At 48.5% G+C, this 14,539-nt stretch overlaps 2 protein-coding genes and 1 pseudogene across 2 annotated transcripts; all 3 read right to left on the bottom strand.

Moving 5' to 3' along the window:
- Positions 1-1,910: 1,910 nt before the first annotated feature.
- LOC112892776 lies at positions 1,911-4,465 on the bottom strand (annotated as a pseudogene).
- A 91-nt stretch (positions 4,466-4,556) lies between these two features.
- LOC112892775 lies at positions 4,557-5,330 on the bottom strand. Its single transcript, XM_025959891.1, has one exon. The coding sequence runs from the start codon at positions 5,328-5,330 to the stop codon at positions 4,557-4,559; it is 774 nt and encodes a 257-aa protein (XP_025815676.1).
- A 6,743-nt stretch (positions 5,331-12,073) lies between these two features.
- On the bottom strand, positions 12,074-14,231 carry LOC112894056 (auxin-induced protein 5NG4-like). The gene is made up of 7 exons (XM_025961629.1): positions 13,908-14,231; positions 13,739-13,801; positions 13,524-13,640; positions 13,185-13,422; positions 12,910-13,068; positions 12,657-12,808; positions 12,074-12,543 (listed from the first exon to the last, which is right to left on the bottom strand). The coding sequence occupies exons 1-7, from the start codon at positions 14,114-14,116 to the stop codon at positions 12,342-12,344; spliced, it is 1,140 nt and encodes a 379-aa protein (XP_025817414.1). The 5' UTR covers positions 14,117-14,231; the 3' UTR covers positions 12,074-12,341.
- Between the last annotated feature and the right edge of the window lie 308 nt (positions 14,232-14,539).

Below are 14,539 nucleotides of genomic sequence, written 5' to 3'. Positions count from 1 at the left end.
CATCCATCCATTAGAACAACACAATCCGATATCCCATAAATTTGGCTTGGGGTGTTATCACGATCCTCAAACTTTTAAATGCACATTTACATCCATAAACTTGCTAATCGTATCATGTGAGATCCAAACCACTATTTCTTAAGTTAAATAAAAAATTTATATAATTAGTTAAGAACAAAAAATTATCTAAAAAATGTATAAGCGCAAAAATAATTTCATACCAATTTACTTGTATAAATATATTCAAATACAAAAGATATGTAAAAAAATTGTAAAACAAGAAACACATATGACCAATTTTTTTAGAAAATTAGAAAATAAAAAAGATAAATTTTGGAGAAAAATATTAAAAAAAATATTTGCTATATAGTTTTGAAACAAAAGTTTGAAGAAAAATTAGAAAATACAAGAGCTGACCATAAAATTTCAAAAAGAAAAAAGTTAGACCCATGTATAAGCTCCACATAAGTTGAAATAATTTCATTTTATAACTTAAAAAATGATGATTTGGATTTCACATGACCCCACAGTGAACTTGTATTGTGACGATCTTTGGACTCCAGATCGCATCATTTAGGCTGACTTGCCACATTTTGCCATGATTAACGTTACACCAAGTTTTGGGGGTTTGTAATCAAGCGAGGCCATGGTCAATGGCAACTATAACATGCACATAATCTCGAGACAAGGTAACAACCAACGTGAACAATATATTGTTTTTTCATCTTATGGTAACTCCACAACCCCTTAATTTATGGGTTAATTAAAGGAAATAAAACATATCCATCGCAAAAACATAATATACAATGCCACTAAGGTATCTTCTAGTGAAAAAATTCAGCTTGAGATACAGACTTACAAAGCAGCTACTTTTTCCTCTTTTCCCTTTGTTTCCTGTATCCAGGTAAATTAATTCCTACTCCCTCCATCTTAAAAAAAAAGTAATTCTAGGACCCAAATTTTATCCCAAAAATAAATCATTTTACTTCATTTAATATGTGCATGTGCATATAGTAATCAATTATTACCAAATATGGCTAATAAACATGAGCCAATCAAGATCATTTTATTTGTTGTTAATCTATTCTAAAATTCTTAGAATGATTTATTTTTCAACACATGAGCTGGAATCGAGCTGAAATGGAGTATTATACCCATAACGAGTGTAGGAAAACATCAGTTTGACCTTTGACGGTTGGCCCCTGCGACGGCATGATCAGACCGGAGTGGACCCTCCTACTTTGCACTGTGGCAAGATGCTGCGGGCTGCCTATTGGACTATTGGGCCGTTAGGGATGGCTGACAAATTTTCAGAAGAAAATTAGCCCAGCCGAGTATGCTTCTGCCTTACGTGCTACTCACTTCTACATCTTCCGTATTGCAACTTCGTCAGAAATGGTGCTGTCCAAGTATTTTTATTGCCTTGTTATATACAGTATTATACAAAGAGCTGTCACATACTGACATGATGAGTACATGACACGTTTATTCTGGCACAACGAGCAACTCGACGTACGCATCACAGATTCACAGCAGCCTGCGCTAGGAAGCACCGGCCAAGTTGAAGGCGCTGCAGCTCGTCTCCATGTACCAAATCAGGTCGCTGAACCCCAGGACGCCCTTGTCCAGATCAAACACCAGCAGGCGGTTCTCCAGCTGCATCCCGCCCAGCACCACGGCCGGCTGATCGTCCTCCGCCGCCGGCGACGCCGTGCCATCCCGCCCCATCTCCACCACCCCGACTCACGCCACCCACCCGTCCAGGAACACCATGTACTATGTAGTTGTCGTTCGGCACCATCCAGGCGCTCGCCGCCCCAGCCAGCTCCAGCGAGATCGTCGGCACGTCGCGGCCGAACCGCTTCATCGGCCGCAGCGTGCCCACGCTGTAGCACAGCTCGAACGGCGAGCTAGCTCTTCCCGCGCACAGCCGCGTCGTACGCCTGGATGAACGAGCGGTACACGTCGGAGCGCATGGCCATGTACGGCGTCACCGTGCTCAGCGCCACGCCGCCGCGGCCCGTGCTGGCGTCGAGGTCGAGCGCGCCGGCGGGCAGGGACACCAGGACGGTCTGGTCCCAGAGCACCGATCGAGATGGTCTTCACGGGGAGATAGTGAACGCCGCTCTGGGGGTTGCTGACGAGCGGGGTGTACGGGATGATGGAGGTGAGGTCGGGGAGGTGCGACCCCAGGTTCACCGACGAGCTGCCGAACAAGGCGATCGAAGTCCGGCAGGCACAGGGCGAACTTGTTGCCGAACGCGCGCCGCGACGAGAGCTGCGACGGCAGCAACAGCGGGCACGGGGAGAAGCCCGTGACGTGCCGACGCCGGTGGCGCCCGCGGGGAGCGATCTCAGGAGCTGGTTGGGCGCGCACGAGCCAACGACGGTGTTGGAGAGTTCCACGGGGTACAGCGTGTTCCGGCCGTCGGTGGCGTTGGCCGCGATGCCGGTGAGGTCGCCGATGGAGCACTCGCCGGTCACCGGATTTAAGCAAAGGGTGGCCGGTGCCGGCGCAGTCACTACTGCCCGGCCGGCTCACGGTTGGCCCCGAACCAGCCGGCGTCCACGTACGTACCGGCAGCGGCGCGGGCTCCTGGTTGTGGTTGGCCGCGCCGCTCGTGCCGGACTGGCACGGGACCGTGCCATGCGTGGACGGGCCACGTCGCCCAGACGAGCGAGCCGGCGAGGTCGACGACGAGGGGCGCGCCGGCCGGTCTCGATGGAGATCGTGTACAAAGAGGTACGGTGTTGGGGTCTTTGGCGAGAGGAGCGACGAGTGGCTTCTTGTATGGTGGATGCTCCGTGGACCGTGGTGGCTACGGTTGCACATGATAGTGACGAGATGGGACGAGGAAACAATACTACTGTATAGAGTTGACACCGTAGTCAAAACTCAATTAAAATTGCTTCGCAGCACGTATTCGATCTGCAACGTATACTTAATTTTGTTTCCACTGCGTAATTAAGATGTGTAATTATTCTGTAGATCGATAGACCCCTACCTGCGGCATAGACCACCTAGCTAGCTGTAGCTGGCGCACAAAGAACTCCACCAAGTCCATCTCGTACGCCACGCACGTCGTCCCACGACAACTCCTTTCAGGAACGAACGGATTATTCCTTTCACTACTGAATTTTTGGGGCAGCAAGCCGTCCATGACCTTTTCCACCACCTTCCTGTCGAGGTCCGGAACGAAGACGCCGCCGCTCGCCACGAGCATTGACCCGCCGTTGAAGTCAAGCCACGTGCACCTCCCGCAGGGCTCGCATAGCGGGCCAGGGGTCGGCCCCGCCATTGGTATTCTCATCACACTAGTGCGAAGCCACGTCGCGGGGGTGTCGCCGCCGCCACTTTTGTCTCCGCCTGCTTGCTGCTGCGTCCAAACAGTCACGTGCAAGAGATACACACAAGCGACCGAAAGCTTGCCATCTATACTGACGAAGAGGAGCGGTCGTGAGCCTCCGCCATGGATTGGGATCTTTGCCATGGAGGCGTGCGGCGGTGATGATGTGCAGGCCGCAGTGCCCACGTCCGCGCTGAGTTTGTACAGCAGGCACTCGTCACCTCCTCGGGGTCCGGAAGGTCGATCGATGCACAGCCAATGCGCCGCGCCCTGGTGAACGACGGCGGACCTCTCACCAACCATGGAGAACTGGGAGCCGTCAAGGCACATGGTGGGCGTGCTCCAGCTGCGAGTGTCGGCCGAGTACGAGTGGAGGTACGCATAGTCGTCGTCGCTCTCCATCTGGGTGGTGATGGTGATGAGGAGTAGCTGCGAGAACTCGAAGCGGCGTCCTGCTGTCTGCTTCCCGTCGAGGTCGTCGCTGTCGGCGGCCGTGACGATGGCGTAGCTATCGCAGCGACCAAGGTCGTTGGGGCCCTCCAGAGGCGGGAGAACGTGGCGTTCACCGGTGATAGGGTTGCAGAGGCCGAGGAGGTGGCTGGCCGCTCTAGTTCTCGTCATCCGCTTGAGGTCGTCGAAGGTGCGGGGGACGAGCCGCATCAGGACGATGCCGCGGCGCGCCGCGAGGGGCTTTAGTTGAAGGTGCCGTCATCGTCGGCGACGAAGGAGGTGAGCGCACGATGATGATCCGTCGACGTGGGGGGCCGCCGCCCGCCAAGCGGCGACCCCGGCGCCGGCAAGAAGCTGGGGGCGGAGACCGAGGTGCGCTGCGCCATCCGCATCCTCATCGTTAGCGTCTTGTTCATACTCCCACGGGGCAGCGCGAATCTCGTTTGCTGGAAGAAGAAGCCGAGGAGGCGCGCGCGGTGCCCCTCGCCCTGGCCCGGGCAGAGCTGGCGGAGGAAGGCCGGGTCGGTGAAGCGGCGCAGACACCGTCGGCATGTCGCGGCGAACCTGAAGAGGTCTTTGACGTTGCCCACGCGGGAGAAGACCTCGAGGAGGAGGTCGTCAGGGAAAGCCGCGATGCCGTCGGTGCATCTCCGCTGCCTCTTCGCCATGCCTGTAGCTACTCAAGAACAAAGCTACACAGAATATGGGTGCATCTCCGCTGCCTCTTCGCCATGCCTTCTAATCTTGACGTGGCCAAACTCACAGCAGGGTAGATTCGTAGTCGGCGTCCGCACTGGCAAGCAGAGCCTCCTCCGTTTTCTTCTTCTTCTCCGGACACTCATACGCAAAGTGCCCCAATTCTTGACGCCTATAGCACATCGTCTTGGCTTTGTCAAACTTCTTCTTGCGGCCACCACCACTTGAGTTGTTGAAGGCGAGAAGCAGCTGCTCTTCACGCTTGTCGTCGTGCTTGCGGATCCTTTCCTCGTATGCTTTGAGGCGCCCAATCATCTCATCGAACAGCATGGTGTCTAAGTAGGAGAACTGCTCGATCGCTGCGATGATCTGCAAAAACTTCTCAGGCACTGAGTCGAGTAGTTTCTTGACGAGCTCACCGTCCACCATGGCTGCACCGAGGTCACTCAACTTGTTTGCTAGGCTGCTGATTTTGCCGGCAAACTTGTCGATGGACTCAGTTTCCTTTATGCGCAGGTCCTTAAAATCACTCTTCAAGGTTTGCACACGCGCCTTCTTCACTCGATCAACGCCAAGAAATCTTGTCTCGAGGCTCGCCCAAGCCTCTTTGGCTGTCTTCTTCTTGGCAATCTGCTGCAGGACATCGTCGGGAACAGCTGCGAAGAGGCACGCACGAGCCAGCTTGTCCTTCTTGACGTCCACGGCCTCCTCGTCCGCAGGCTCGATGGCATCCGGGATGCCTTGTGCATCCATGTTTGCCTCCATCTTGATCGACCAGGTGGAGTAGTTCATCGCCGTCAGCATGGGGTAGATTAAGGAAACACCACCCTCCTTCATCGCTTGTGCCGTGGTGATCGACATCTTCTTGAACTGCAGATACTTGGGCATACAACTACTATATGGTAGCTCTGATACCACTTGTTAGAATCACTCCTCACTTTAGAAAGTGTTTATCACAAACACTCACTCACTCTGGTAGACGCAAAACACACACGAACAGAATAGCACAAGCTAGTAATGTTTTTCGTCGACGCCACTCACAGGCTCACGTCGTTTTCTATTCATATATAAACTCAAAGGTATATGCAAACTGATAAGGTCAACCAAGTCACTCGGCGAGCACTAACACGTGATCCTAAACTCACGCTACTGCTAATGATCATGCACACACTAATCAAGAGGCTAATGGCCGCACATGTCCAGCGAGTCTCACGCCAACATGTAGATTCCATGCATGAGCTGACCTATTCTTTCGCCACGAAAATCACTTCCGTGCACACTGCAGCTCATGCACCTCCATACTGCACGTTCACATGCAGTTACATCTCTCTTGATCATATCTATCTTTTATGCACTTCACACATGTACGCACTTACCATGTCACACGGCCTAGTCTCACACCATGCGTATATACGTGCCGGCTCAAGGCAACAGCAGTGTACTAGTCTCACACGTTTTGCTGCTATGCACTCGATCTGCCACTGTACGTTATTTCTAGTTATACATATATATGAATAGAAAACGACGTGAGCCTGTGAGTGGCGTCGACCAAAAATATTACTAGCTTATGCTATTTTGTTCGCGTGTGTTTTGCGTCCACCAGAGTGAGTGAGTGTTTGTGATAAACACTTCCTAAAGTGAGAAGTGATTTCAACAATATGTATAGTAAGTACATGCGGCCGGCTTCAATATCACGTACGGCCATACTATATCCAACCTTACCATATATAACGATGTGTTTTGGACTTTGGACGGGTTCAGTCTATATTAGGAAATTGGATATCCGACTCTTTGTAGGTATAGAGGGTAAAATCTGAATCGAAGTTTGGGTTCAGCCTAGTATATGCACGTTAGGCCCATTGTGCAATGTGGGCCACAATAACAGCCCAAGGAAAAGAAGCATCCTTCTGATGCAATTTTGATTATGCAGCTTGAAAAGTGGTAGCACGCTATGAACAAAATAAAACCATCGCTATATGTAGATTGATTCAATATGTATTTCAGGCAACTGAAGCTGCTCTGGGAGGCAAGAGGCAACAGCATGCTTTCTAAAAAGAAAACACCATGAATGCAATCTAAATTCGAAAAAAAACAGTAGCCTTACTACTACTAAATGGAGGTTTTTTTAAGTCTTAACGTGAAGCCATCTAGGATTCTAGGTGGATACTTAAAAAATAGAGAAATCCTAGAAATTCTCATAAAAAATAGAAATATCCGGCAATCAATTCGATAACTCTAATCATAATAATCATAATAGTCATTGGATCTGTTATTTTTTAATAAATTACTCACCTCTGCAATTATGAAAATAGGCTAAAATAATCCCCTAAATATGTATCTAAATTACTCACCTCTGCCATTATAAAAATTAATCTAAAGTAACCCCTAATCTTCATGCAAATTACCCACATATGCTATTATAAAAATAATATCAAATAACCTCTAAGTTTGTATATAAATTATCTAATTATATTATTATTAAAAGTTAAAGTAATTTATAAATATAAATCTAAGTTATACAATTATAAAAATCTTAAAGTGCACCAATACAAAATTCTAAATTACTATGTCTATCATTATTAATATATTATTTATTTTATTATTTATATAAAAATAATATTCATGGTGTGTGTCATGTATGGGGGAAGATATAAGAATACTAATTTTTATATTGTTTATATAGCTTAAACAGATGGTCCAATAAAATGCATATAAAATATATATGGGGGTGTGATACAAAGTGAAAAATATTGTTACTAACTAAATATATATGAGTATGTATCTTTAGTATATTGTACGTTAGAATATTCAATAGATGCATGGGATAGATAATTATAATTATTAGCTATAAATTTTATTTTTATATTGATTGTAATTAGCCTGTGTGAGAGCATGGGTTAATTGATAGGCTAGTTAAGTTCTAATTGCACAATTTAATTTTTAAAATAAAAATTTCAAAATAAGACCACACTTAAATATATTCAGATGGTTTTCTAGTTGGAACAATTTGATGATGAAGTTAGGACAACTTTATTATAAATAAAGCTAGAATAATTGTTCCAACTTTAAAAAATAGAAAATTATTTTTTTCTTTAAAAAACATCAATGGCCAAGTGTCTCGTAGCAAATAAATTCTCCGATAGTGTCCGACTCCCACACTCCCACTGCACGCAAATGAAAAGTTGTGACAATGCCATGTAGCATAATCTGGGCGATCTTGTGTCAGATTCAGAATCTTTCCGTTCGTGCCTGCCATTCTAGCTTGCATTGCATGCGAATGTCCATCTAGGCATCTAGCCATGCATGCATGCAGGTTGCATGTTCAGCAAACCGGCGGTGGCCGGGCCATGCCTGCCGGGAGGCATGGATAGTATGTAGACAGATCTTGCACGCGTCCCTTGGTCCATTCCTCCCCCAAGCCTCGACATCGCCGACCGGTGCCGAGTAATTGTCCGTGCTGCTCTTTTCTCTCGATCTGCCGAACGGAGACGAGACTGGTCGATCGGGACGGACGACGCACGACCGCCGGAGACCATGAGCTAGAAGATGGTCATGTTGTCTGATCGGCCCAGCCGATCGAGGCGACGACGCTCGCGGCCACAGCGAGCGCATCGGGCATGGAAAAATAATCACAGAACGTGCGGGGCCGGAGATCGGACGGGTGGGCCGCCGGCCGGCCGTGGGGCGGAGCTGACGACGTGGACAGGACGTGGAGCTGACGCCGTAGCCCCCGACCAAAAGACGCAGCAGAAAGCTGCTGTGCGCCCTGCCCTTGTTGCGCGATATTAATACGCGAGCCATGCATCAAATCCAATCCACCGGCGGTCGATGCCAGTGGACACCCTGAGGCCCAGCAAACTGCTGGTGTGCGTCGGCGGATCGCCCATCCCATCCCATCTGTTCCGGCTTGTTGTCTTCCTCCCCGCCAAGAATGGGCGTGGATCGATCTAGGCTATCTATCACCAGGGCAGAGCTGGGACATGCACATACTGCGATGCTGGATCCATCCACGGCGATCGTCGTCTACCCAGACAGCGCTGCCGGACAGGCCAGTTCTTCCAGTGTCCGTTTGTGCGCGTGCGCAGACAGGGCAGCCGACCTAGAGGCGCTCGTACGAGCTGTACGGCCCCAGCTAGCTATTGGACAGCGCACGCGCGCGCATAATAGTTCGTTCAGACATGCGCACGCTTCCATGCTTCCCTTGTTATGCTATCAATCCCTTGTTCAGACATGCCCCAAGTGTGTGTGTATATAGTTATATACATATATATAAGTACTGAACACTCTCCCACATAACAAGGGATCGATGACAACACCAGCTAGCTACGCAGTACCGATCAGTTTGTCATCAGGAGACGAGAAGGAGACGGCGGTGGCGACCCGGCCACTTGGCTGGCAGCAAGCATCAGGCCATCATGTACCTCGTCTCATACTTGCCGTTGTTGCCGCTGTCATTAGCCCTCGACCAGGACGGATTGGTGACCCTGCCCTCCTAAAGCAGAGCAGGGCGGCTGTTAAGCGTACTAATGCTAGATTGATACGTGTACGGCCGATGGGCGCGCTCATGTTCTCATGCGAAAACACGGAGCGCGACCTGATTTTGACATTTCTTCTTGTTGTTTCAGGGAAAATTTAACGCACAACCGTGGAGCCCTCAAGTGTCTGGTTTATGATTTGCCCGATTCGTGGCCAACCTACCTCTTAGTTATGTAATCCTTCCTTTTATTTTCTGCCTTCAACTGTGTTCTCAGTGATTGGTGGTTCAGTCGGTGGTTGTCGGTTGAATTTATGGTTTTTTTAAACACAGTATAGACGCAAACGCTTACAAACACGTACGCACACTTATCCCTATAAACATACGTACGTACCCATACCTCTATGAGCACCATCGAGAAACTGAACCGGCAGATCAACTATAAAATCAAATAAGTTAGACTATCCAACTATCGGATCCAAGCAAATTTGAACCTTTGGGTGGTTTTAAATGTGTTTTTTTATTTTGTGAAAATTAAAATACTCAAATTTAAACTAAAAATCCATAAGTTATTCATTTTAAATCAAAAAATGAAACAAGCACCAACATTTTTAGCAAAATATAACCTATCTATTGGCACTCTACTTGTTAGTTTTTCGGATCCAATTTTTTTATGTTCCTAGTGTTTGTTTGCTTGTAATTATGCCTATTATTTTTGAAGAAATAAGATTCAAATAGAGCAACAATAGATAGGTTACATTTTTCTTAAAAAAAATAGTACTAGTTTCATATTTTTCTAATTAAAAATAAATTAGTTTTGATTTTTTAAATCTAACTAGAATTTTTATTTTTAAAAAAATATAAAACAATGTTTGAAACCACCCAAAGGATCAAACTTATCCGGTTTTGATACTTGGATGACCCTCGTTATCCAGTTTTGTTGTTGAAGGTTGCAAATCGGACTTTTATGATAGTTTAAGAGTGTAAACTGGACTTTTTCCTTGTTTGCAATAGTGTTTTAGTTGCAGGTCAAATCGATTTCCTTTTTTGGAACTGTGCAGTTGTTCGGTTTTTTGCAGGGTTTTACCTAAAAACTAGGATCTTGTCTTCTAAGGCTCCGTTTGGATATTGATATTGGAGGGCTTAGTATTGAAGGGTTCAATACCAAATCGACCATAGTATTGAAATGGTCACCATTCGAATTCTGTTGTTTGGATGATCTTAACATTGGGTTTTGGAATCCTAAGAAGTAGTCCAATTCAATTCCTGTTTGGATGTAAAAAATTTGGAAATGAAAGACGAGAAGGCTGGAACGACGGCGTCGGCCGGGAAGAGAAGGGGGCACCACTCCTCCTCTCATCTTCACACCCTCCCGCTCCTCGTCGTCAACTTTGTGGGTTGCAAGCGGCCGGTGGTGGTGGCCGCTGCATTGGAGCGGAAGCTGGAGGACCAGAGAGGGCACTGCCTGCTTGCGCCGTAAGGACGAGACGCCAGTGGCTGCTGCAAATTTGGCGGGCACATCGAGGGGAGAGGCGTTGCGCCGCGAGGACAAGATGCCAGCGGCTACCACAAACTCGGCGCGCACATCGAGAGGAGGGGTGTTGCGCTGTGAGGACGAGCAACCAGCGGCGGCCTCAAACTCCACTCGCATCAATGGGAGGGGTGCTGCGCCGCGAGGACGAACCGCCGGCGGCAGCAGCAAACTCCGCGCGCGTGTCGATAGGAGTGGTGCTACGCCACGACGACAAGCTAGCGGCGGCGGCTGCAAACTCCGCATCTGCATCGGCAGGGAGGTGCTGCGAGAGGGAGGATTGGGAGGTCGGAGTGTAGGGCATCAGCATCGGCGGCGAGGTGCTGCGAGAGAGAGATTGGGAGGTTGGGGTACGGGGCATCTGCATTGGCGGCGAGGCGAGGTGCTGTGCGATAGAGAGGGTCCAGGTGGGGAGCGACGATTCAGCCTAATGCGGAGCCGGATGGCTCGGAATCGCGAGAGGGAGGTTGGTAGGAAGCTGAATATCATTTGGTATTGAATTGAGTTTCCAATACACTCAGTACCAATTCTAAATTCAGAGTTTGAATATCTACACCCAAACGCTACCTAATAAATTTTGATGCAACGCTCGTGTCTCCCTTTGGAGAGGGTGAAAAAACTAGCTGAAAAGCTGAAATGGGGTCTTTTGCTATATTCCATAGTTTTGAGGGGACTTTCTGCTACTTGTAATACTTATATGAGTGGACTTAAAACTATATCGCTTTGCTGCTTGTTCCTGTAGTTTTATTTGGTCAGGTCAGCTGTCTTAGTTTCATTTCTCCAAGTGTTTGGATCCTACACTAAAAAAAAGTGTTTGGATCCTATGTTTGTTGATGAATTTGATATCCTTCTTTGCCCGCCCCCCCCCCCCCCAACCACACACACACACGATAATAGAGGTAATCTCCTTGGGTCCTTGCTCATAAAGATCTCATATATGGACTGAACCTGATGCCGGTGCTGTCCCTGCTTGACACCATATCTCTAGTGTCATCGTCAACAAAGATCGCATGATCGGACACGGCCGGCCCTGCTTGCCTGTGGGCAGCAGCATGATCGCTCTCAAGCCTCCACAGGTGTAATGGCTAATGAGAACCTCTCGAATTTATCCGGACAGGCACCTGGTTGAAAATGTGATCATCATCTTTCAGCATCACCGTTATTATCATCATCTTTATTTTGGCATGTGCCAACAATCCAAGCAGTATCTGGTTCAGCCAGTGGCGCCATCGCCATTTTCTCAGGTGCCTTCGTCGTAAATCCTGACCTTGAAGTAACGCACTCGGCAGATCGATTTTGCCCCCTCAAATATGACTCGTGGCATCGACATGATGATCTCCAAGGTCGAGTTTTGATTAGTCAGCCGAAGCGATTATACGGTAGGAAAGCACCTTTTATGATAAATTTTTATATTGTGTAGGATCTTAAATTTTAGTCTAGATAATTTAAGAGCCGTGTGCCATAAAAGGATCAGCTCTAATGTTATATATTTTGAAGAGATATATAAGGGTTAAGTTGGATTGTGAAGAAAGGACTAGAACCATGATCCGTTGCCACCTCTTGTGCTAATTAAAGTTGGAAAAAATGACCTATCTTAGTGTGATCAAGCTTATATTGATTCGAAGCATGCATGAAGTGACTTAACCCTGGGCAGTATACACCTGTTACCTATACTTGCACAGAAACAGTACAGACCCACACAGCAGCATGACTACTGTTCCACACCGGCAACCCATGCACACTTTGTTATTGGTTGCCTGATTGGAACAGTTGAGATTACAACTCGTACAACCCCAAATGCAACACCATTACGACGGATGCCCTCGATCGACTTTATCGCTCGTCAAGCCAGCAGGTCAATGGCCGGCGTCTCTTCGTCTTTCGTAGAAGCATCGTCTTCGTCTCCCCCGAGCAGGTGCCTCGTTATGTCTCCTCCTCCCTGCTCCAGCTGATCCTGCTGGTTCCTGGTGGCCAACTTCTTCTCCGCGCTCTTGCCCCACAGCACGAAGTACAGGCCGATGACGATCAGCACAGCTCCGATGATCCTGCCAAAGTACAGGTAGGCATGTGCGTCATCAGAGACGGATGCATGAGAGTTCTTCCGATCCCATCATCCTTGTCGCGTTTGTATCTGTACGCGCGCACGTGCGCCCCTTACCCTCCCGTGTAGAGCTGGTCTCCGAGAATGGCGGCGGCCATGACGGCGACGGCGACGGTCTGCACCGGCTGGAAGACGGCGGTGAAGAGCGGGCCTCCCCTGTCGATGCACCAGATCTGCAGAGCAAACGCGACGCCAGACGCCACCAGGCCCTGCACAAGAAAACACGGCGTTTTCAGTACAAGCTCGAACAGGAGCTACGCTGCACATGTTCTTTGTTTTCTTTTTGGCAAGTCAAGTTGCTGGGGCTTACAGCGTATAGGATGGTGAACAGCTCCCCTCCGGAGTGGACCTTCCACCTGCTCAGGTCCTCCTCGGTGAACACCGCGATGACCAGGAACTGGAGGAGCCCGAAGATGCAGGTCAGTGACAGAACCGAGAGCCTGGCTGGGTACCTCTTCAGCACCGGCACCTGTTGTCAGAATTTTTTTTAAACAAAAATCAGTATTGAATCGCCATCCATATAGAAATCGTATCCTTGCACCCAGCCTGTGTGTGTGGTCATGCACTGAACTAGTAGTATGCTACCTGAAGAACCATCCATCCGGACCAGGAGAGGCAGTGCCCGAGGATGAAGACGCAGCCGAGGGTCCAGTTGAGGATGGGGCTCGAGGAGGACAGCGTCAGGAGAGACTTGATGGTCAGATTGTAATGGAACAGCGGCAGGCCCTTGTAGAGGGTGATCACGGTCGCCCCTCCGATGCTCACCACCGTGCCCACAACCTTGGCCAGCCCATGCCTCCTGCTCAGGTCGACCTGCTCAAGCCTGCACAACTCAAAGACATCGTTCAGTGAGCACTGCAGCATACTATACCGATCTGATCATGCTGAAAAATGGCAACACGTTTTGTGCAGACAAGTTAGCACCTGAGGACAGCAGCCATGGCGAAGGTGATCGCAGGAACGGTGTTCTGTATCGCAGAGGCGTAGGTTGGCGACAGGTGATACAGACCCAGGAGGTAGAAGCCCTGGTTTGCAGTTATCCTGAAGAACAGTCGTTCCGTAGCACAACACTTAGTTTAGGGATCTAACAATTAAAACTGAAAATAACAAAGATGGCACGGAACATCTGTTTCACTAACCCACACAACGCTAGCAGAAAAAATTCCACCAGCAAAGAGAAGGTGAGTGGTGGCCTGTCTTTCCTGAAACAAATCATGCAGGTGATCAGAAATCCACGCTGATAAGTTCAGCAAAAACATGGAGCGAAGTGAGTGACTGTTATGTTGTAGAAAAGGGCGGTTTACGCACTTCTCGAGGAAGTAAGCGAACGGGGCGAGCAAGGCGAGGGAGATGATGTTCCTGTACACGATGAACACGATCTTGCTGATGCCCATGTTGAGTGCAGCCCTGGTGACAATGTGGAATCCCGCGAGCAGGAACTGCAGGGCCAGCACTCCCATGAACAGCTTCAGCTTCTCGGGAGCCATCACCGCTGCAGCTGCCTGATCCCTCCCCATCTCTCTCTGTTTCTATCCTTTCTCTCCTCCTCTAGTTCACTACAGTCTGGTTCTTGCAGTGTGCTAGTTTTTTTGCTTGTGTTTTGAGATGCTTGCAAGGCGCATATATATAGGGCCCTGCCGCTGCATACTACATCTCTCGTCCCCTATCTTTGGATGTCCTAGCCTGGCACATGGATGTGAGGGGATGGTCCTAAAGAGGCATGACAAGTGCACGAATGCAACACTGCTATAGTAGTTTGAGAACAACCCCTTGATTGCAGTTGCTTTACGTCATGTTTACGACACATTTGCAGTAGCAGTTGAGCAGAATGTGAGATGTACATGCCTCTTACTAGTTCATGCAACATACTTCTATTTTGTTTTCAGAAACTATTTGAAATTCAAATGTTTGATGTAGTGTGGTCTTTGAACTGAGCTGTC

The sequence above is a fragment of the Panicum hallii genome, chromosome 5, assembly GCF_002211085.1.
Source record: "Panicum hallii strain FIL2 chromosome 5, PHallii_v3.1, whole genome shotgun sequence".
In the NCBI taxonomy this organism is placed as follows: Eukaryota; Viridiplantae; Streptophyta; class Magnoliopsida; order Poales; family Poaceae; genus Panicum; species Panicum hallii.
Note: the sequence above shows the minus strand (reverse complement) of the source record. Positions and strands in the feature narration are given on the sequence as shown.